A 23,113-nucleotide genomic window follows, 5' to 3' on the forward strand; every position below is an offset into this window, starting at 1 on the left:
CCACTGGACCACCAGGGAATTCCCTCCTGGTGGGTACTTTCTTTTCAGTGTATTGGGAGAGCTCCTACCTCTTTAGGGGAATTGAAACGTCCTATCTCTTGGGTGACATAAGAAAGTTTTCGTATCTCTGTTAAATGACCTGGCTTCATTTGAATGATGTACTCTTTTAAAACGTGGGACTGATGGACACCCAGGCAGGCAGGTCTGTGGCCCACCCCCCAGACCCTTGCCTCACTCCCGGGGTCAGGATTCTGTTGCAACCTGGTCACTGGCTGCGTGCTGCTGTTTTGCAGAGGGTCTGAGCTGCATGAATAAGAATCACGGCTGTAGTCACATCTGCAAGGAGGCCCCGAGGGGCAGCGTGGCCTGCGAGTGCAGGCCTGGTTTTGAGCTGGCCAAGAACCAGAGAGACTGCACCTGTAAGTACAGACTGGCACACAGCTGTGCTGGGAACCATCCTACCCCAGAGGTTGTCTTGTGCAGCCCAGCACCAGAAACATCAGGGAAGGCAGTCACGTGAGATATTGAGGGTGATCTCCTGTAGGGAAGGGAAATGATGTTTTCTAAAAGAACCAGTCGGAAGGAAATAACACTCAGGAGTAAGGAGTGTGAATGTTGGGGGCCAGGTCTCTCTGTTCCCATAGAATAGAGTCAAATTTCCTCATCTGGCAGCTCTTTGGTACCTGATTCCCGCTTCTTACACAAGCCTCATCAGCCTCCTTTCTCCAGACACCAAACTCCTGGCTTTTGGAGAAAGCCTCCATTCTTTCATGCCTCCAAGGCTTTTCCAAGCCTTCCTTCCTTCCTAGCTTGGTGAATTCTCGCTCAATTTTTAATCTCCTGCCTAACTTCTAATCATGATAAAGGTAATAGCTACTTTGGGGGAGCATTTATTATGTGCAAAGCCTTGTCTAAAGAGGTGCCATATTGCATTTAATTCTTACAGTCACCACCTTATGAGCTAAGTGGAGAAAATCGTGGAGAAGGTAAAGCTACAAGGTCACACAGGAAGTAAGTGGCAAATGTAGGATTCACACGTAGGCCTGCCTAACTGTAAGGCTTGTGCTCCTAGTCACCATGCTACATGACCTCAGAAGCCTTCCCCGATGGCCTCAGACAAGGCAGCCAGTTTGTATTTTGGCGCCCATAGCGCTGTTTATTCCTCGATGATAGCACGTGGCACTCTGGGGTTGAATCGTGTGTTTGATTCAACCACACGACTGGGTTGAATCTGGGGTTGAATTTATGTGTCTGTCTCCCCAACTACGAGCCCCACCAAGTCGGGGATCTTGTCTTATTTTTGCCTCTCAGTCTTCCCCTGGATGTGCTCAATCCACATTTGTTTAATGGATGAGTCAATGAATGGTGTACACAGTCCAGATGCAGCTGCCACATGATGAGGAAACACAATAATAGCTCCAATGGATAATAGGAAACAACCGGCCATTAAAGGTGCTTCTAAACCACTATTTACGCCAGAGGAAACATTGAGGGTTTCCCTGTAGGAACTCTTCCCAAAATCATGGACCCTCTAGAAGACGCCTGCAGTTTGCTGGGGATGGTTGTTTACAGTGAATAGACCTCAGTGGTTAAGAGAAGGAGAGGCAGTTTCGTCGGTGAGAGACTTCTCTCCGTTGTCTCCATCGCAAACCAGAGTGCAACCTCAAAGCCTGACAAACCAGGGCTGATGCCACCGTCACCAACAACAGGTTCTGACAGCCTCACAGGGCCCCTAAAAGTGGGGCTGGCTCCAGCTGTCTTCAAAAGGAGGACCCAGGTCTCCACAGGAGAGTCACCTGTGGAGTGAGAATCAGCATTTTACAGCTTTTTGGGAGCCAGTAGAATACCTGAAAACTTATTTTTAAAAATTTAAAAAGTTTTTAAGGTATCACTACTCAAATAATATTATAAGATTATATTCAGATATTATAAAACTTGAGGATATAATAAAGAAAAAATCCAGAATTCCACCACATAATCAGTTGTTTTGCTTTTTTCATATTCCTATTTTGTTGTTGATATGCATACACAATATTTACACAGCTATAGTCACAGAACAGTTTTTTCTCACAGCGCAAATATGTTTTCAGTTCTTTTAAATTAGAAAATTAAAAATGGTTGTGTAAGAATTTAAACAGTCCAAAGAAACATATAACATTTCCCCCTTTTCCTTTGCCATTTCCTTTGACAGAGGTAACCACTGTTGAGTTTGATGAATAGATAGTTTTGTAGTTGGCTTTTTTTCCCCCTTGGCTTGTCATCAATGTGTTCATACATAGTCTTTGTAATTATTGGTTAATGTTGCATTAACTGTGTGCAAAGAGTCATCATTTCCTCCGATTACCCTCCCTTTTAACTAATCCAGATGGAATCTGATGAGAGAAATCCTGACATATACATACAAATTAAATATTGTCTGTTCCAGACGTAAAGTGTTACAGCATTTCCAAACACCCTAGTACTTCTCGTGATAGAGCAAAGCAGTAGTTTGGAATCTTTTGGTATAATTTCCTTTAAATAGTGAAAAATCTCCCCTGACCTTCCCATGTCTATCTTTCTGTATAACGTTGCTCAAATCTGTCATTCAGCGTTTCTGCAAGTCATATTGTGACTACCTGTTGATATAGACAGGGACGTGGTCTGAGTCAAGGTTCTCTCTTTTATGCACAATTCCTAGCACATGCTAGGTGCTCGAATACTTCCTGAATGAAAATCAGAGGTCTTCTGGAGCAAACACAGCCTCAGTTGTGGAAATCTCCGTGCTTTATGGTTTGATTCATTTTCCTTTCAGTGACCTGTAACCATGGAAACGGTGGATGCCATCACTCCTGTGAGGACACTGCAGAAGGCCCAGAGTGTAGCTGCCATCCCCAGTACAAGATGCACACGGATGGAAGGAGCTGCCTTGGTGAATGGTGACCCCAACACTGGGTTAGGGTCTTCCCCAGCCTGCTCACTCCAACCCAGCCCTAACCCTAACGATTAATATTGTTTAGTACTAGAGGCAGGGTGTTTCCAGTGCATATGCCCTCAAGCATGTCCCATGCTGCCTCACATGTGGCAGTGGAAGTAGTCCAGGCCCGGACTGGGGGCCCCTTTCTCCCTGTGAGACCGTGGAAAGCCCTTTTTCCTCTCCTGGACTAGGCTGCTCCTGAAGCTGGTATTCTGGAGATCGGAACAACACATCCCAAGAGGCCAGGGTAACGCAAAGTTAAAGCTAGCTGTTCATGGTGACAGGTGGCCTTTGCCATCAGCAGCAGCCAGGGTTGCATATTTCTGGTGGGATGTCTGCCTGCCCTGCCCTTCATGGCGTGTTCTTTGCTAGCTCCATTTCAGATGTTCCCCAATCCAAGATTCTTTTTGTCCTGGACTGAGGGTTCTGGAGTGAATCTGAAGCTTGCATTCCCCAAGGTCTCTGGTTAGTACAGTAGAATAAAAAAATCTTTTCCGTATTTAATGTCTATTAAGGCTCTGAGGCCATTTAGCACAGAGCCTCATTACAACATATTTTTATTGAATGAACAGAGTCACATTTCTCACATTGTTCTCATGTCTGGGATTTCCACAGAAGTGGTTGTGCAGGGGATGAACAATCTGACTCATTCAGTCTGAGAACTGTGCTGTTTGCATCTCTTGCAGAGCGAGAGGACGCTGCCCCGGAGGTGATGGAGAGCAATGCCACATCCGTGGCGGATGGGGATAAACGGGTGAAACGGCGGCTGCTCATGGGTAGGTGCCTCCCCCGCCCTCCCCCACCACTGATGTTGTCCCTTTCCCTCCCCAACTTACTGCATCAGACCTGAACCTGGGGCCCATGTGCCCTCAGACCAGCTGGATTAGAGTCAGCAGCTCCTGTCCAGCCAGGGTGTGTCTGTTCTCCACTCACTGCTATTGCTTAGTCACCATCCAGGACCCCTGTTATTGTGGGAAGAGCGCCGGCCCAGCCATCAGCATAACTGGGTTAGCGTCATAACGCTGCTGATACTTGCGCTGAGACTTGGGCAAACTGTCCCGAGCTGCTGTGTCCTGGTCTTCCTCTAAAATGGATGTAATATAGTCGACCTCTTAGGGTTATCAGGAAGCTCGGTTAAGACAATAATGTGCAAAAGTGCCCAGAGTCCGCTGTCTGGGACTTAGTGGGTGGTCAGTGCATGTCAGACCACCCCCCCTCTGAGTAACTGTGACGAGAGAAGCATTGTGGGCAGTCCCTATTTAGCATATGGCAATTTGGCTGGGTTTTTGTCCACTGAGTCTTCTATTTCGGACTCAGCCCATGTTAATGGCAGAAGAGATGAATGGAGAAGAGTGGCACTTGGCTGGGGACACAGGAAGGTCTGGCAGCCGGTCTGCTGGAGCTGGAGGTGACTGCAGACATTCAGCGGTGGCTGGGAGGGAGGGCATCAGATCATCTGACGTTATTATTCTGGAGAAAGCTCGGCCTGGCCTCAACATAACTGATCTTTCGATAGCTTCTGGATTTAATAGGTAAGATATTAAGCAGCCATTGATTACCAGGCAGGTGACATTTCTGAGCTCTTTTCTGCCCTATTAAAATTATTATTTTTAATTGCCTTAAAATAGTACATATGAATAATATAAAAACCTTAAAAACTTAATTAGCACTATTAAGCTTGTAATGCAATACATCATTTCCCTGTCTCCTAACTAGCCATTTGCCAGGGGCCACAATTTTCAATTCTCCTAGTTGTTTCTTCTTCTCCTGACTCCCCCTCCCACATGTTTCTGAAAAGGGACGTGTATACAGTTATTTCTTTTTTTATAAATTTATTTATTTTTGGCTGTGTTGGGTCTTCGTTGCTGTGTGCGGGCTTTTCTTTAGTTGCAGCGAGCGGGGGCTACTCTTTGTTGCGGTGCGCGGGCTTCTCGTTGCGGTGGCTTCTCTTGTTGCAGAGCACAGGCTCTAGGCACACGGGCTTCTATAGTTGTGGCATGCGGGCTCAGTAGTTGTAGCATGCGGGCTCAGTAGTTGTGGCATGCGGGCTCAGTAGTTGTGGCTCACAGGCTGTAGAGCGCAGGCTCAGTAGTTGTGGCACACGGGCATAGTTGCTCCGTGGCATGTGGGATCTTCCCGGACCAGGGCTCGAACCCGTGTCCTCAGCACTGGCAGGCAGATTGTTAACCACTGCGCCACCAGGGAAGCCCCACTGCTAGGGTTTAACTTTCTGCTATGCCAGTTACTGTTCCTCCATTGACATGCCACTTCCAGAAGATTTGACATCTTTCATCTATTGTCTTTTATTTGTCCTTAAGGATTTATACTTTAAAAAATTTATTTACTCTCATTTTAATGAGGTTTGGCGAGGAAACAGAGGTAAACATACATGTTCTATCTGTCATAATTAATCAGAATTAAGTTTGCCTTCCCCCACCCCCGAGGCTTTACAGAGGTAGCTATGGAAGTAAAATCAGTTTCTGGATGCCTAAGTGCTAACCGTTGAATGAATGTTGAATAACATTTGTGTATTACTTGGAATTCATGCATGATATACAGAAATAGAAGGCCATTAGCTTGTTGTTCTTCATCTCTATATATAGATATGATTTAACAACTGCGGCTGCTTTTTCATGTAACTATGACAGGTCTTTCTCCTTTCAAGGAAAGGTAAACTTCTAATCTGAGTTACTTGGCAGTTGCCAGGAGGAAGTCATTGGTCTGCGGCAAGGGAATGGATGGGGTGGGCGATGTTTACCCTCTCTTGCTTTGCCCATTACACATGGTGAATAGAGAAGGTTCAGGATAGAGGAAGGAACATCCCCCTTTGCTCTGTTTTGCATTCACATCTAGGCTGCTAGATGTGGTCATACTTGCAGGTCACTGGCTGTCGATCAACAGGAACTTTTAGTGGCTTCAAATCTGCCACTAAAAAGGCTCAGCAGGTTGGCAGAGGCATCTTTCCCCCTCTCTCACCCTGTCAGGCTTCCTCGGGAGATGTCACTTATTTAGATGGGTGCGGGGCGGAGTTGCCCCTGTCCTCCCTCTAGCTCACCTGCGGGTGGCAGAGGCTTGCTATGTGACCATGAGGACCCCACACGCTTCCTGACTCTCATGAATTTTTGTCAAGTATTAACACTGCACCAATACCCCTTTCTTCCCAGCTGTGTGAGTACTTCTTTAGGAGGCTAACTGCCTTTTTCTTACCTCCATGGCAGAAACGTGTGCTGTCAACAATGGAGGCTGCGATCGCACCTGTAAGGATACTTCGACAGGTGTTCATTGCAGTTGTCCCGTCGGATTCAGTCTCCAGTTGGATGGGAAGACCTGTAAAGGTAGCCTGTGCCTCTCCGTGCGGCTAATGTGTGGGAGTAAATGCAGCTCTTCCCCTCCACGCCTCCTGAGTGACTCCAGATTTGCTTATGATTCATATTGATCAAAAGGAAGCTTTTCTTCCCTGGGCTAGTAGAAGGTTGTAACTGAGTAAGCTTAACTAGAACCAGCTTAATTACACTAACTGTTGAGAAGGTCAGCTTCTACAAACATCAAATGATCCATTTCAGGCAGTGGCCTTATTAGAAGAGAGCAGTTGTTCAAGGGAACATTCATTTGCAGGAGATAATATCATCATATCATAAATAACAGCCTAGAGATTATCATATAAATAACAGCCAAGTTTGTTATCCAGAGAACAATGAATAACTGTACCATTAACTTGTACTGGTGAATAGAGACCCCGATGACCTAGTATTTCATGGGCCAGAGTACAAAGGCTTAGTTTTTTAACGTGATAAAAAAGTAGATAAACAGTTACCAGATGAAACTGAGAAAAGATAAAATTAATTGAGTATCAGAAATCACTTAAAAGCATTGAGGCTATTTGATCGTGGTGTAATTTGCCAAAACAAATATTCTAGTTCCTTATAACTTTAATCATTAAACTGGAATGGGAAGTATAGGAAAGGAAGCCATCTTATCTTGAGAGACTTGTGCAAGGATGAGAATATAATAGGACATCACCGTTCTTTCCCATAGCTTGTTTCCTTGATGCTAGTCAAGGGAGGGGCAGTGTAAGTCAGAGTTCTCCAGGGGACCAGGCACTTGTCTTTCAAAATGGGTTAAGCCAGACAAGAGAACGTATGTAAGTTTAAAAACATCAGCAAACATCCTTAAATGCTTTTATGGGTCTGTTTTGTTTCAGAGAATAATGAAGCACACACAATAGCACTTCAGGGATTTGTGGATAATGAGGCAAGTATCGCTGTCTGATTTGCCGATGCTTGACTGTTACAGATATTGATGAGTGCCAGACGCGCAATGGAGGTTGCGATCATTTCTGCAAAAACACCGTGGGCAGTTTTGACTGCAGCTGCAAAAAGGGATTTAAATTATTAACAGATGAGAAGTCTTGCCAAGGTATGTGCTGAAACATAGCTAGCTGTGCTGTGTAATGCCCACTGGTTGGATTGGAGAAGACGAAGCCCTGCTCGGGCAGAGACCGGCTCGCTGGGCTTCTCTACGGAGTCATTAATCCAACCTCCACCCTGTGCTTCACTTATTTCATCTGTTAAGTAAAATAAAAACACTGAGGTAGCTCACAGGTATATTTTGGAAATTAAGCTGTTAATGATTAGAGAACACCTCAATGAACCCATGTGGTGTGATTACAGCGGAGCTCGCTGCTAGAAATGGAATGGATCACAGAATGCAAGCAGGGTTGCATTAGGCTGTTGAGATTATGAATAATTTTCCCTTTCTAAAATTCCCTTTAATGTTATGGATTTTCTAACAAAATTTGGTGACAAAAAGATGTTGATTTAGTTAACATACCTTTTCTCAGCAAAAAGTTGGGGTCAACCAGTTGGTCCCTTCCTTATAGGCCTTGTTTGAATGACCAGCCTTTGGTGTTTGGGGAGAGGGTAGGGGTGAGGGAGGGAAGGGATTAAGTGGAGGAAAGGCTGGGCAGTCCTTGGGCAGGATTTCAGACCCCTTCTCAGACACATCCTTCCCATATAAGGGGTGCAGCAAGGGAACTTCTCTGGGTAGCAGTTGTTGATATTAATAAGTGTTTTGCACAGTGATAAGCTGTTTTGGGTTGGGGGCATCATTTATATTTTCAGATGAGCACATTTTATGCCCCACTGATATATAGAAAGAAACTCTCAGGAAAGATGTGCTATCATTTATTTCTGATCCATTGCTGAGAATAAGAACAGCCTAACTTATTTTGTTAGAAATCCCAGAATTAAATCAAAATCAGAAAATAATATCTGATTTCACTTCATATAATAAAGATGCAACATTACCTTTTTATAATCTTACGGTGTGAATTAGGTTTCTCTCTTGGTTTTTTCTTCTTGGTACATAATTTGTCAGACACTTCACACCCTTTAAATTCAGCGAGTTCACTCTAGATGACTACTGCACAGTTTTCTTCTGTTTGACTTGGAAGGAAAGTTTGCTGTTCCACATAATGTTTCATAATGTATAGAGCAAGAAATACTATTTAAGCTGTGTAAACACATTAAAAAGGAATTAGAAAAGCGATCTACTCATTTTTTGACAAAGCAAAAGCCTGTTGTGAGCAGCCAAAGTCAGCTACTGAACGAGCCCACTTTCTCAGTAACTGGCTGATATTAATAAAAGAATTCATAGAATGATATCAATTACTACAGAAGAAGTGGACTTTTTCTCATTTTTCACTGATCAGTCTTGGTAGGACAAATATTTACACAGAACAAACTTACTAAAGAAATTGTCAGGACTTCTGGAAAAGTTACGGATGAAGAGGTTTTGTAAGATTTTGCCCTTTTCTATTTCGTGTTTTTTATTCCTCCAGTCCCTTCCAAATGTTTGTTTTTTATTAACATAGTTTCTCGTGGCACGTTTGGTGTTGAAAAGGGATCTAACAGTGGTCTAGTTGGCTTCCACTGAGTCCTGCGCTGGTCCTGGTTTATCCATTTGGAGATAGAAGTCATAGCTCTGTTAAAATCTTCCAGAGAGTTGAGGAAGTGAAGCACTGAGATTCTAGTGTACAGGAAAGATGTAAGAACCAGGCCAGGGAAGAAGAGATGATTAGACTGACAAATACAGGCTCCTGAGGCTAGTTTCCATGACCTCAATTGCAGCCAAGGATGCCTTCACGCTGAACCGGGAAGGGAGGGGCCCCCTGGGACTGAACCATGGGGGAGGAACAAAGCCAAGGGATTGGTCAAGAGGATCCTGTTTGGTGCTTAAGCACCACATTTCAGTGTCTGCAATAGAAAATTACTGAGGATATTAATGTTAATGCATCGTTTTAGTGCAGAGGGCATTAAAACCCAGGATCAACTGGCCTCCTGGGGCCAGAAGGTGAATTCTGGCAAGACCCAAAAGAGATAGGAGCTAGATTTATCTCCAGCTCAAGTGTTTTCTCCTTTTGATTGGCCATAGCTTATAAAATTACTATTGCTCCTTTACCAATTAGTAATAGAACAGTAATAATGCACAGGCAGCACCCTAATAGTTTACAAACACTTTTTAGTTATGTTATCTCATTTGACTTCATTTAAATATTTTAAATTATTCAGCCCTGCAGATAAGCGTGGGTGAGAGAGACCAACTGAGCTTTTAGGCAAGTGCAGTGTGCAACAGAATTTGGAAATAAGGGTCCTGGCTGTGAGTATACTTATTGTGGGCTGCTCAACACTTTGTTTAACACAAGTGAGCAGGGAGAACTGATAGATAATTTTCACTTTGTTGTTTTTGTTATTGGTCAGCAACTGGTGTTCTTATAAGTGTTCTTCTCTCCACTGTCCCTCAGAGTTGGTTTCAGCTCCCCTCTCCCTTTGACAATTACAGATGTGGATGAATGCTCTTTGGATAGGACCTGTGACCACAGCTGCATCAACCACCCTGGCACGTTTGCATGTGCTTGCAACAAGGGGTACACCCTCTATGGCTTTACCCACTGTGGAGGTGAGTGGAATCCCTCTAGAGTTGGATGAGGCTGGGCCTTACTCCTAAGGTTTCCCCAGATCAGGGTCAGTTTTTCTACCTTGGGGGCTGAACCAGACATACCAGGCCCTATACAGTAGTAGGGAGTCCATCGACTAGAGGGAAGCAGCTGCTACGGGAAATCGTCCCACATTGATCCCTTTAACTCGTCAGGTGTGAAATGGAGCAGAGAGAAGAGCTGAGCTCTTTCAGCTGTGAATTCTTTATGGACTTTATTGATACAGTTGTACTCAGACAGTGGGTGAGTCTCTCAGGAGCTGGTGCCCTGTCTGCTGGAACTTCCCAAGATAGTAAAGTCACGGCCCTCGGAGAGGCTTGGCAGTGCACCAAACGATTCCACAGCCCTACTGTGCCTAGGAACTGGCTGCGGAGCTTGGTTTGAGCTCTTTGAGCAGGTCTTTGTGCAGGTCTCTGAGCTGGAAGTGGGACCGTGGACTCTATCTCCCTGCTCTGAGCCCTTGCAGCAACATGTTCTGATGTCTCATGACCTTACAGCTAAGTAGACTGTGGCTTAAGTCAGATTTGGCGTCACTCTGCTCTCTCTAATCATCAGATTCATTCAACAATCTTTGAGAATACAGATTCTGATTCTTATTCTAAAAGTCTAGGGCTTCAAGGTGATTTTGGGGCTCTGAGGATGTGGGGACCCTTGGCCTTAGTACTTCCTACTCAGTCCTTGTTTCCTGTGTCCTTAAGAAGAATGGATAGTTGTGATTTGCTGTAGACAGTGTTGTTTCTCTTCCCCTTTTCAACACATCCCTGGCGTGGCTGAACACATGCCCCTCCAGTCCGTCAAGAAACCCCAAGGAAATATTCCCTGAATATGGACGTGTATCTGGGTTTTAGTTGGAGTCACCTTCTGACCTGGACTCAGTCTCAAGTTGATGGGGATTAGTGCAAGTCCTTTTTCTTATCTATATCCCAACTATATGAACTGCCAAGTGGGGAATCCTAATCCTCTCTATCTCTCTTGGGATGTAGCCCAGGAGGATGGTGGAGTTTTAAACTGAAAGCCTGTGCAGTGTCTGAATTTGACACCTGAAAATAGAGTGTGACCCCTTCTGAGTGTCCTCACTGGCGGAAATGTTTGGTCAAGAATGGAACTTGAGACCATGCTGGTGAGGCTCCTGCCAGGAAGACCACTGAGTGGGGAGTGGGTCAGCTGGTGCCAAGTGCACATTCTGAAGGCGGTCAGCACCTTCCCTTAGTTCAGTGAGCTTCAGCCGTGTGACTCGCCTCCTGCTCCTTCCTCGATGGAGGGATAGTGTCAGCCAGGTCAGCAATGGGCTGCTGTGACAGGAGAGCGTTTTGCTCCACAGACACCAATGAGTGCAGCGTCAACAACGGAGGCTGTCAGCAGGTCTGCGTGAACACCGTGGGCAGCTACGAGTGCCGGTGCCACTCTGCGCACAAGCTCCACTGGAATAGAAAAGACTGTGTGGGTAAGAGGCGCCGAGGCTCGGGCTCAGTGCACGGGCTCACCGCTGGCCCAGCAGCACTCTCCCACGTCCCACTGGACCCGCAGTGAGGCTGACCAGTCCTCCACTGAATTCTCCTCCCCTGAGCTGCAGCAGCCGTTCTTTAAATCCTTCAAAAACAGGAGATACTTTGCAGGCCCTTCGGCGTTTCCTTCTGTGCTTCTGCATAGGTTGGAACTCACTTCTGTTTCCCTGGTTGCTTTTCTGCATGAAAAGAATAGAGTACAAGGCGCTCCTTTACCCTGGGGGGAATAAACGTGGTGTCTGTGTTATGTGCTGGGCGTCGGCACTACCTTCTCTTCTTGGGGCCTTTGAGGCATGGGACTCAGCCGTCCTTGTCACACCTTCTCTCTCTGTAAGTGTCTGTATTTTGTCCTGTCTAGAAGTGGAGGGGGTCCTGCCCACTAGCGTATCACCCCACGTGTCCCTGCAGTGTGGTAAGAGTGGTGGAGGAGACAGGTGCTTCCTCAGATGTCTCTCTGGCATTCACCTCTCTTCAGGTGAGTGGGTCCCAGGCCCTGGGGCAGGTCCTCATGCCAGGGCCAGGCCTTCCTGGCCTTCAGGTGTTAGATGGCTTCAAAGGGCTTCCAGGTCTTTGACCAGCTGCCCCCTGACCCCTAGAGGCCCATGCTCTGAGACCCTGTATTCTGGGGGCTTTTCTAGTGGTTCACGTGGAGTGGGGTTGCGGGTGACTTGAGCTGCCACCGGGAGAGACTGTAACCTTGCTTACCTGCTGACAATCCACATTCTGTCTGTCAGGACTGCAAGAGGCCTATTCTGTCACCTGCGGCTCTTCCTCTCCTCTCAGGAGCAAACAGCAAAAATCAAATGACTCCGCTTTCGGGGGTAATTACCAAACCTGCGTGTTGTCTCTGGGGCTCACCATGTTCAATGGGCTTCATTTGTGGGATACTGTTCTTGGGCGTTGGCTTTGTTTTCTTTTCTCCTAATCTCTTTGATGCCGCAAGCACGTTACAGGATGTTCTTGCCTGTAGCCTTGGTGCCTGCGATCTGACTCGCCACATAACAGACACTTACTGAGTGTCCATTGTGTGCCGGAAGGCTCCGTGCAGCCCTGGTGGGTCATCATATTGGGCAGAGGCCCACGTAGCTCTGGGACCAGGAGACGCAGGTCTTCCCAACTCCCTGTACCATAGAGCACCTCAGAGGCTCGGCAGGAAATGTGGGCTTGGGGCACATGGCGTCAGTGGAGATATGACAAGGGGAGCAAGGATTCTGACCATGGAAAGGGGCCCAAACCCTTTCTGGTTTATCAAAAGACAAAGAAGGACATTTAAAGCTTTTAAGAGGCCTTGTCCTCCCAGATTTAGACAGACATCTGTGATGATGTCATGTGAACATCTGAATAAGGAAATGGTTCTTGATGTCCATATTATGTATATAAGCAAAGATAGAGGCGCAAAGCATGATAATAACAGCTCGTGTGAATTGATGGAGCAGTTAAAACATGCCGGCCGCTGTGTTACATGTATTAGCTGATTTAATCCACACTACAGCCCTCTGGGGCAATTTTACTGTTATCCTCATTAACCACATGAAGAAACTGAGGTTCAGAGAGGTGAAATAACATATCCAGAGTGACTCAGATAGGAAATAGTGGAGCCAGGATTTTGACCAGGCAGTTTGGGTCCAGAGTCTTAAGCACTATCCTTCACTGCCCCTCTTGTCTGATGTTTGGACCCAGCCAGAGGGGACTTCACAGTCTGTTTCACCAAAACTCGTAGTGATGATCACTTGGAGATTAAGGCCACCCTAAGGGTGAGCAAGCAAATAGTTAACAGTTATTCAGTTCTTATTATGTACCAGACAGTAAGCTAAACATTTTTTGTTTTTCATTATCTCATTAATCCTCACAACAGCCCAGTAATGTAAGGACTGTAATTATGTCTATTTTACAGATGAGAAGACTGAGGCTTAGGGAGACTAAGTACCTTGCTCAAGTTCTCATCACAGGTCGAAGGGCTGGAATTTGAATCCTGGTCATTGGCTCCAGAGCCTAACATGATTAAGACTGACCATGGAAGGAGAACAGAATTTTCCATATGAGGCCCTCAAAGTAGGACTTGCTCCCTCACAGACCCTGAAAATCCTAGCCACGTTTAGTGAGTGCCATCCTTGTCTGGAATGGTGGCTCCCTCAGCCCTGTCCTCCCAGGACAGGCTTATTTAGGAGAATCTGCCCTTCCATTTCCCTCAGCTGTCTTGCCCAAATTTGAACTGGGGGATTCTGGCCTTCCTTCTTGGAAAGGCACAGAAATGACCTCATTTTTCATCTCACTGTTGAGGCCGTTTTTGGCCCTTCCTTTGTGATGTTTGAGCCCTGGATTCATCTCAGATGGAGCGATAAGTGTAACTCTTAGGAGGCTCCTGGTGCCCCCAGTCCCTGGGAATGGGCGCTCCCCAATCCCAAACTTTCTTGGTCTCAGCATAAGAGAGGGGCTCAGGGAGTACTTCCAGCAATGGACAGCTCTCCATTAGCCGCTGGTGTTTCCATTCCTTTGCCTCTGAAGGTAACATCTCTCACTTGTTTCTTTCTGAAGATGTCGCCACCGTCAGGACAAGTGTAACCTTTAAGCTAAATGAAGGCAAATGTAGTTTGAAAAAGGCTGATCTGTTTCCTGAGGGTCTGCGACCAGTACTACCAGGTATGGAATCAGATGGCTGGTGCAGGGAGCTTGCCTGCATGGTGGGAAAGGGGCCTGTAATGAGCCGAGCCATTCAGATGGGATCAAACAGTTCAGAATCTCTGTGGACTCTCTTCATAAGATGAAGAAGAGTCTCACCTGGCACCTCCGTATGCTTCTGGCGTTATACCTCAGGGTTTCCTTTGCAGGGGACAAAGAGTGAAGCTCTGGGGAAAGCTGTGAGTTAATAGGAATCAATGAGGGCTTAAGATGCATTAGTAATTTGTGATCATACTGGGTTAAATTTTCTAGACCTTAGAGTTTGCTTAATATAATCCAAAATCCGAATCCAAAGAAATGAAAAAAAGGTTTGGCTCAGAAAGGGTAATCTTTGATGAACAAAGATGTAATATCCAGCTTTCCTGCTGGATTTAGTTTTTGGAGGCAGTGATGCCATTTGGCTTCAGCAGAACAAATACTCTCCAAGTAGACCTGGCCTTATGAAAAGAGCAGAATCCAACATTCCTCTTTCTTTCCCAGCTCACATTTCCAGTATTATTTCATAGAATAATTTTAGAGAATAAAAAAAAAATCAGGAGTCATGTATTAGGGAGGGTTCTTTCCCCAATCTACCCTCAAATAAATTGTACAAACAAATAAATGCAAAATCACTCTAGGCACATTTGACTGCCTATTTTAAGTAACTAACCAAGATTAATTTGGGCACCTCCATTTGATGGAATATTATGCAGCTATTAATTATGGGTTTTCAAAGAATGTTTAATGACATTAGAAAATGTTCTTGTTATAATGCTAAGATGGAAAAAGAGAGAGTAACATTGTGTATATCTAATATGACCTAAATTGTATAAGAAAAAGCGTGAGTAGAAGAAAAACACAGAAAACTCACCATGTCCTTATTAGTGGGTTATATGTGGGTGGAAGGATGATGAGTGATTTTAATTTTTTTCCTGCATTTTCCAAATTCCCCACAGTGAGCATTTATACTTTTAATCAGAGGGGAAAGCATTATTTAAAAATAGATTTGGTCTTTAGTTCACTTAATGGTATTGTACTAATGTTAATTTCTTAGTTTTGATAAAGATACGCGTAAATGTAAGATGTTAACATTAGGGGACACTGGGTGAAGAGTATATGGGAACTCTGAGTACTCTCTTAGCAACTTTTCTATACATCTAAGCTTATTTCAAAATAAAAAGTTTAAAAAATAGATATGGGGGCTTCCCTGGTGGTGCAGTGGTTGAGAATCTGCCTGCTAATGCAGGGGACATGGGTTTGAGCCCTGGTCTGGGAAGATCCCACATGCCGCGGAGCAACTAGGCCCGTGAGCCACAACTACTGAGCCTGCACGTCTGGAGCCTGTGCTCCGCAACAAGAGAGGCCACGATAGTGAGAGGCCCGCACACCGCGATGAAGAGTGGCTCCCGCTTGCTGCAACTGGAGAAAGCCCTCACACAGAAACGAAGACCCAACACGGCCAAAAAAAAAAAAAAAAAAGATATGGAAAAATGGAAAGGAAAACAGGTTCAGAATGAGCATCTGTTCAGTTTGAGATGTGAAGTTAGCCTTTTGAAACGGTAAGATAGATCTTTAGGGAAAAATTAATTTGCCTTCTCCTTCCTTTGGTCCTGATGACCTGCTGATTTGAACATCCTTATAATGTTAGAGAAGAACATGATACAGATAATTCTTCAGTTCAATAAAGTAAGATAAATTAATTGTGTGGATGGTATGTGGACCTGCTCTTTGGTTCTGGTTAACAATCATTAGTTAAAAGATTCACTGGAAGCCATGGAGGGAGGAGTGATGGCCAAAGTCAGGAATGAGGATGCACAAAGCCCTGCCTTACATAACACTTTCACTCCCATCTTACGTGCCTTCATGATATTGTTTGGTTCTGTTGATTCTTTGTGCCATTTATTGCTCCTGGTTATTTCAAAATGAGCCATCATTGTTGATGTGCTTTCCAGCTTTCCCTTTGGGTTGGAATTACTCCAAGCTCAGTTTGCCTGAAAGCAGGAGTTAATTTCCTTTCTACTCTTGTGCTCGTTCCTTACTTGAAGCCCCTCAGCCCCTGCTTGAGACATCATAGTTCAGCTTTAAAGAAACCAACTGTGAGAACATGAACGCACCTTAACAAATTACCAGTCAGTAATGCAAGACAACCTTTGGTCCCCATGTTCCACAGATGTGGCCGGTCAGTCAGAAACATCCAGCATTTATTCATGAAAAAAAGTTTCAAGAGCTAAATTGTAAAGTTATATAGGTGGCAATACTGGTTCTTCAGGATTAAAGTGTCATCCTGCTCCAAGCTGAGGGCTTGCAGCATCTTGGCATATGGAGTTAATCATCTAGTCCCTTGAGAGTTGTTCTAATGAAATGTTTACAGAGTTGTAGCGAATGTTCAGCTGAGTGCTTTGCCAGGATTTGGCTTCCGATAATTTTGTTTCTTCATACAGAGAAGCACAGCTCAGTAAAAGAGAGCTTCCGCTACGCAAACCTTACATGCAGCTCTGGCAAGCAAGTCCCGGGAGCCCCCGGACGACCGAGCACCCCTAAGGAAATGTTTATCACTGTTGAGTTTGAGCTTGAAACTAACCAAAAGGAGGTGACAGGTTGGTTTGAAAACAGTCTGTGCTGCCAGACTTCTCACAGCTTGCTCCTTATTTCTTTGCCTTTTACTTTTCATCATTCTTGCCGGGGGGGTGGGGTGGGGGGCGGAAATAGTGAAACCACTGAAGTATCTCCTGTTTTTTTCACCCCCAAACTAAACTGAATTGGTTTGGAAGCTGATGAATTTATCTGCTTCATCAAAACCCACAGCTACCATTTTGGTCAACAAATTTCTGTTTGAATTGAATGCTGCCCAGCCTGCTAGGTGCCCAGCTCCAAGCCTCTCCCCATGCTGTGCACAGGGAGCTGTGGGTGTTTGTGGGTCCTGCAGCTGGTCTGGACATGCTCACATCCTGCAGCCTGACCCCTCCACTGCTGTCCCTCTCGTTTCTGCAGCCTCTTGTGATCCGAGTTGCATCATAAAGCGAACAGAGAAGCGGCTCCGGAAGGCCATCCGCACGCTCCGGAAGGCTGCCCACAGGGAGCAGTTTCACCTCCAGCTCTCAGGCGTGGACCTCGAAGTGGCTAAAAAGTCTCCCCAAACATCTGAACACTGGGCAGAGTCCTGTGGAGTGGGTCAGGGCCATGTAGGAAACCAATGTGGTGAGTGGCCTGCTGGCCGGGACATTCTTGCTAACAGAACTGTCTTGAGCTCCAAAAATACTAAGGGTAACCAAAAGCAAGTCTGGCCCATCCTTTCTCCCCAGGCTTCTTCCAGAGAACACCTGGGACACCCACACTCATTTGAGAACTACATGTGGGTATTGGCCTTGCCTACAGGATCAGGAGCCCCCCAGCACCTGGCATAGTGCCTGGCACTTAATAACTGTCTGTTGGGTTGAGGGACAGAATGGAAGAGGCAGGGTTGATGAGAAGAGGGAGTGTTGCCCCTTAAGGATCTGAGGGACCGTGGTCTTCAAAGCACTGTGGTCCCCCAACTGGGGCAGGACTGCAAGTATAAGGCATCCATGAGCCTTCTCGACACTCCACTATCAACAGTTCCCCTATCATCCCTCTGGTGTGACGCATGGTGGCGATGAACAAACTCCTGTCCATAGTTTTGTGCAGAGGCAAGGCTGGGGGTCGCTCAGCTGCCTTATGAGATCCCTGAGCTATGGCCCAAGCTTTCTAGTAGTGTCAGTTCCAGTGTATGTTGGTGGTGGTGGTGGCAGTGGTGGTGGTGTGTGTGTGTATGTGTGTGTGTGCATGTATCAGAATTAAACTTGAGGCCCGGAACTTGAGCAATATCAATTCTATTCCTCTGATGAAGTTCCAGGCAAGAGGAATCTGGGCAAGACGTTCCAGGGTGGTCAGTCTTGAGATTTGTTTGTTGTGAGAGAGTGTTCTGGGCAATTATGAGAGATTCTACCTAAAAAGTCTTTGATGGGGGGAAATTAGGGTCTCTCTTTACAGTAATACTGTAACCATTTGTTGAATCCTCATCTGTCACAAGCGTAACACTAAGCATTATATCTGCATGACCTCATTCAATCCGCCCAGTAATCTTACCAGGTAGGTATTATTATCTCCATTTTACAGATGAGCAAACTGGAGCTCAGAGGGATAAGTGCTCTTGCTCAAGGTCACATGGATGGTCCCACTCCAAAGCCTGTGCTCTGGTCCCAAGAAAGGTGCATTTCGATAACCAGACCCCTCCAGAGTAAATTGATGTCCTTTCTGAAGTGTCATTAGAATCATGAGGCCTGAGAAATGATGCTTGAGCTAAGGAGTAATAAACCAGTGTTTCTGAAGAAGCAAAGCTGAGCCCAGAGGCACTTGTTCAGAAGAATTGTCAGCAATAGGTCCACAGCCCAACTCTGTTGCTTTGCCACAACATAGTGAAAATCATGTGTAAAATCAGTGTAACTGTCCACCAAGGGCTGGTTCTCAAATAGTCTTGACTTTTATTCCAGCTGACTCTCCTAAAAAAAAAAAAAAAAAAAAAAAAAAATGGTAAGAACAACCCAGCTGGTTGGTTGGTTCTCACTGAAAATTCTAAGAGTTCCAGTTTCCATACCAAAATGGTGATGAGAGTTGGCTGTTGCCGCCCTGCTTTCCAGGGTGAGTTGCAGAAACTGTCAGGGATAGGCGGGCCAGCCTCCTTCTGGCCTCTCAGAGCTGAATTGCACCCCTTCCCCCAGCCTCTGTCCTGTGGGAAGAGGCCTTGCAGGCTCACCAGGGAGGTTTATGGCCAGTTAAGAGTTCCGGAAAAGCTAGTGTCAAGGGCCCTGTGAACAACTCCCAGTGAGAGTATTATTAATACTACCATGGGTGTGCTTCTGGGGAATAAAGGCCTCAGGGTGAGGATCAGGAGTTACTTAACAGGGGCCTCATGACCGTGACAGCTGGTGAGAGACACTCAGTACAAGGTTTGTGTGGCTGTTGTGTGTGTGAACGTGTCCCTGAGATGCTTATCACGCTGAGTTAGGTTGGATTTGCTTCCATGAGAGGCCATGTATCTTGTCTCAAGAGCTCCCTCTAGCACTGGATGAATTTTGTAGTCCACAACATCAGGTTCACCCTGCCTGACGGCAGTGTTAAAGATTTTACCATGTCAAGGAAACAGCACAAGGAACTACCAGTGAAACTCCTTTCTCCTGCTGGAGGGAGGAAGTGGGTGTAAAGAGGAGTCAGGTGTGTTAGTTAGAAAGGCTTTTTACCCAGCAGACTCCTGACACGGGCAAACCATGGTGTGTGTGTGTGTGTGTGTGTGTGTGTGTGTGTGTGTGTGTGTCTTATATTCCTGATCTATTTAATGGTGTTAGAACATCATAGAAACCAGGCTTACTGGTATTTTCTGAGCTCGGATGGCACATGCAGTGGAGACAAACCTAGGATAGTTCTTTTTAGAAATTATTTTGTGTTTCTAGAAAAGAGCCCAAAGACTGCTTTGAGTCACTTGGAAGAAGAGATGGGACCATTATGTTTTTCCTTTAAAATATTTTTTATTTAGTTTTTAATTACCTAAGTGGTGCATAGTTCAAATGATACAGAAATGTACACAGTTAGGATGGAAACTTTCCCATCAGCTCCCAATCCCACTCCCCAGAAATAATCTCTGTCAATAGTTTGCTGTTTATTTTTCCACATCTGTTTTTATGCACGTATAAAAATGAAATTTTATTTACTCATTCAATAAATATTTATTGAGCACCTACTGTGTGCTGGATACTATCCTAGGTGCTGGGAATCCAATAATGAGACAAAAGAGCAAAAATCTCAGCCCTCATTGAGTTTACATTTCTGGAGCAGGGAGACAGACCACAAACCAATAAAGAAGGAAATATATCCTGTAGCAAAAGGTGGTAAGGGGGTGACGAACAGGTAAGCAGAGAAGTAGAATAGAAAATTCTGTTCTGGCAAGGGGAGGGGTGAGGAGGCGTGTACTCCCCCAAAACACTGTGTTCAGGGACAGTGGTCATTGGAAAGTGTCGTTTGGGTAGAGATGTGAAGGATGGGAGGAACCAGCCATGGGGACATCTGGGGGAAAGAGTCCCAGGCAAAGGCAACAGCAAGTACAAAACCCCTGAGGGCTGGAGAGAAGGCCAAGATGACGAGAGCTGAGGGAGGGAGGGCAGAGGAAGAAAGTCAGAGCAGTAGCAGAGGGCCAGATCATGTGGGGAGTGGAAATCCTGGTGAGGACTCTGAATCTGAGTGAGAGAAAAGCCAATGAAGGGATTTGAGTGAAGAGGTAACAAGGTTCTGACTTATGTTTCAAAAGAATAACTTTGGCTGCTGTATTGAAAATAGGCTGTAGGTTTATGTGTGAAAAAAACAAAATATATCAATGCAGTTTTAATAGTGCTGTGTATTGTTTTTAACTACAGGATAGATCATGGACATCTTTCCATGCTAACAGAGGAGCTACCATACTTCTTTTAAAGCTTCCTAATCTATATTTGTTTTAAGACATCAGTGTTTATTAGCCATACTCCTATTGGTGGACATTTAATCAAGTTATTCCTGATTTTTCTGTTACAAATAATGCTGCAGTGAATTTTCTTTTTGTGCACATGTCCAGTATTTCTGAAGGATAGACGTGTAGATGTCTAATTTCAGGTCAAAGGACATGCATTTTTTTTTTAATAAATTTATTTATTTTTGGCTGTGTTGGGTCTTCGTTGCAGTGTGCGGGCTTCTCATTGCGGTGGCTTCTCTCGTTGTGGAGCACGGGCTCTAGGCGCGTGGGCTTCAGTAGTTGTGGCATGCGGGCTCAGTAGTTGTGGCTCACAGGCTGTAGAGCACAGGCTCAGTAGTTGTGGCGCATGGGCTTAGTTGCTCTGCCGCATGTGGGATCTTCCCGGACCAGGGCCCGAACCCGTGTCCCCTGCATTGGCAGGCGGATTCTCAACCACTGCGCCACCAGGGAAGCCCAGGACATGCATATTTAAAACTGAATAGATGCTGCTAAATTACCCTCCAAAGACATACTAATATATACTCCCTCCAACATTGTATCTGAGTGTTTTTTGCCCTGCCTCATTGCTAACATGGATTATATATTACTGATCTTTTTCTTTTTTTAATTTAACTTAATTAATTTATTTTTGGCTGCGTTGGGTCTTTGTTGCTGTGCGCGGGCTTTCTTTTAGTCGCAGCGAGTGGGGATTGCTCTTCGTTGCAGTGCGTGTGTTTCTCATTGCTGTGCCTTCTCTTGTTGTGGAGCACGGGCTCTAGGTGGGCGGGCTTCAGTAGTTGTGGCATGTGGGCTCAGTAGTTGTGCCTCGCGGGCTCTAGAGCGCAGACTCAATAGTTGTGGCGCATGGGCCCAGTTGCTCCGCAGCATGTGGGATCATCCCAGACCAGGGCTCGAACTCGTGTACCCTGCATTGGCAGGCGGATTCTTGACCACTGCACCACCAGGGAAGCCCTACTGATCTTTTAAATTTTTGCAAATCTGATAAGTAAAACTAATAGTCATTTTAACTTGTTTTTCTTTGATTATTAGTAAGACTGAGCATGCTTTCATATGTCTGTGGCGATTTAGATTTCTTCTTCTGAGAATATCCTTATGCTTTGCCTATTTTTCCATTGAATTTTTTGGTTTTCCAATATCATTTTTAAAAAATAAAATTTTAAGTCCCAAGTTATATCAAAGAACATAGTCACTTCTGACCAAACATTTTCTTTCTTATAGTCATTTTTATACAGTAAAGTCTCATTAATTTGACATTTAAGGACTTTGGGGACAGCCTGCTCTGCAGGTGACCTTTATACCATCTGTGATCAATTTTAGTAAGATGGCAAAAAAAAAAAAAATAGCTACTATATTCTCCAAGGAACAAATTCCTTAAGCTCACAGTAATTCATAAAGTCCTTCATATATAGAAGAAGAAAGAAAAGAAAAAATTAATGATGAAATGGATTTCTATTTTTCTTTCATAAAGGATACATTATTTAAGGAATATACTTGCTAAAGTATAAATTTTTTATTTGATTATTTTGAAAACTTGTTGAAATTTTAAAAAGACACAATCCAGGCAACTAGCAAACTGGGAAGTATCCTAGTGCCTGGGTTCTTGAGAGACTAGGAAAGTTTAATTCAACTTTTAATAGTAGTAGCGTTCCTCTGCAGTAGTTGAGAAAAATTAATTAAAACAGAATTTATTGAGATCCCACTCTCTGCCACTCTATGAACTTAGGTTGAAGCAGTGAGAACATAATGGGTGAGAAACCTGCTTTTATGAAGTTCACATTCTAATGGAGGGAGAAGGACAATAAAAAAGTAAAGAGAAAGATAATTTCAGAAATTATAAGTGTTATTGAAGATAATAAAACAGAAAGGGTCAGAGGGGAGGAGAGATTACTAGTCTCTACAGGGTATTCAGGGAGGCCGTCAGAGCAGGTGACGTTTGAGCTAAGACCTAATTGAGAAGGAGGAGCTGGCCATGCAAAACTCTGATAGAGGCAGGGGGTGCTCTGATGGAGGGGATAGCAGCAAGTGCAAAGGGCCTGAGGCAGGAAGGAGCCAGGCATTTTCTTCTTAAGTTTTCAAAATTGAGAAATTATTTGGAACTGAACAGGCAGCAAATTTCTTTTCTGTTTTAAATCAAGGAAAATATAAAGTGTATATTAGCAATATAGACCAATATTAAACCAATATTTAGCACATGGACTTGGTAGGAAACGCTTTTAATATAAAAAACATAATTTAATAAAATGTTGACATGTATTGAGCACTTAATGTGTTCAGCCCTGTGCTAAGCACTTTACATGTCTCATCTCATTTAGTCCCATCACAAGTCATTCTGCATCATGCCCTTTTTACAGATAAGGAAACTAAGGCATAAGAAGGTAAGCAGTTTTCCCAGTGTCATGCAGCAAGTCAGTGGCAGAGCCAGGATTTGCATTCAGATCTGACTCAAGAGCCTATGTTCCTAACCATCTCAAATTGAATGCTCTCACGTC

General features: G+C 44.8%; 1 protein-coding gene across 9 annotated transcripts in view; it reads left to right on the top strand.

Moving 5' to 3' along the window:
* The window catches only part of SCUBE2 (signal peptide, CUB domain and EGF like domain containing 2), a 64,463-nt gene that overhangs the window by 16,672 nt on the left and 24,678 nt on the right, over positions 1 to 23,113 (top strand). For 3 of the 9 annotated variants that reach the window (XM_082341430.1, XM_082341424.1, XM_082341425.1), the window contains 13 exons: positions 294 to 419; positions 2,792 to 2,908; positions 3,326 to 3,418; positions 3,640 to 3,729; positions 6,172 to 6,288; positions 7,247 to 7,369; positions 9,794 to 9,910; positions 11,269 to 11,391; positions 11,811 to 11,927; positions 12,187 to 12,273; positions 13,988 to 14,092; positions 16,552 to 16,707; positions 17,102 to 17,308. In XM_082341430.1, the coding sequence (XP_082197556.1) occupies positions 294 to 419; positions 2,792 to 2,908; positions 3,326 to 3,418; positions 3,640 to 3,729; positions 6,172 to 6,288; positions 7,247 to 7,369; positions 9,794 to 9,910; positions 11,269 to 11,391; positions 11,811 to 11,927; positions 12,187 to 12,273; positions 13,988 to 14,092; positions 16,552 to 16,707; positions 17,102 to 17,308 (1,578 nt within the window). The remainder of the gene's footprint in view (positions 1 to 293; positions 420 to 2,791; positions 2,909 to 3,325; positions 3,419 to 3,639; positions 3,730 to 6,171; positions 6,289 to 7,246; positions 7,370 to 9,793; positions 9,911 to 11,268; positions 11,392 to 11,810; positions 11,928 to 12,186; positions 12,274 to 13,987; positions 14,093 to 16,551; positions 16,708 to 17,101; positions 17,309 to 23,113) is intronic. The other 6 variants (XM_082341426.1, XM_082341428.1, XM_082341423.1 and 3 more) reach the window with 5 other exon arrangements.

This window comes from Balaenoptera borealis, assembly GCF_965194805.1.
Source record: "Balaenoptera borealis genome assembly, chromosome: 11".
In the NCBI taxonomy this organism is placed as follows: Eukaryota; Metazoa; Chordata; class Mammalia; order Artiodactyla; family Balaenopteridae; genus Balaenoptera; species Balaenoptera borealis.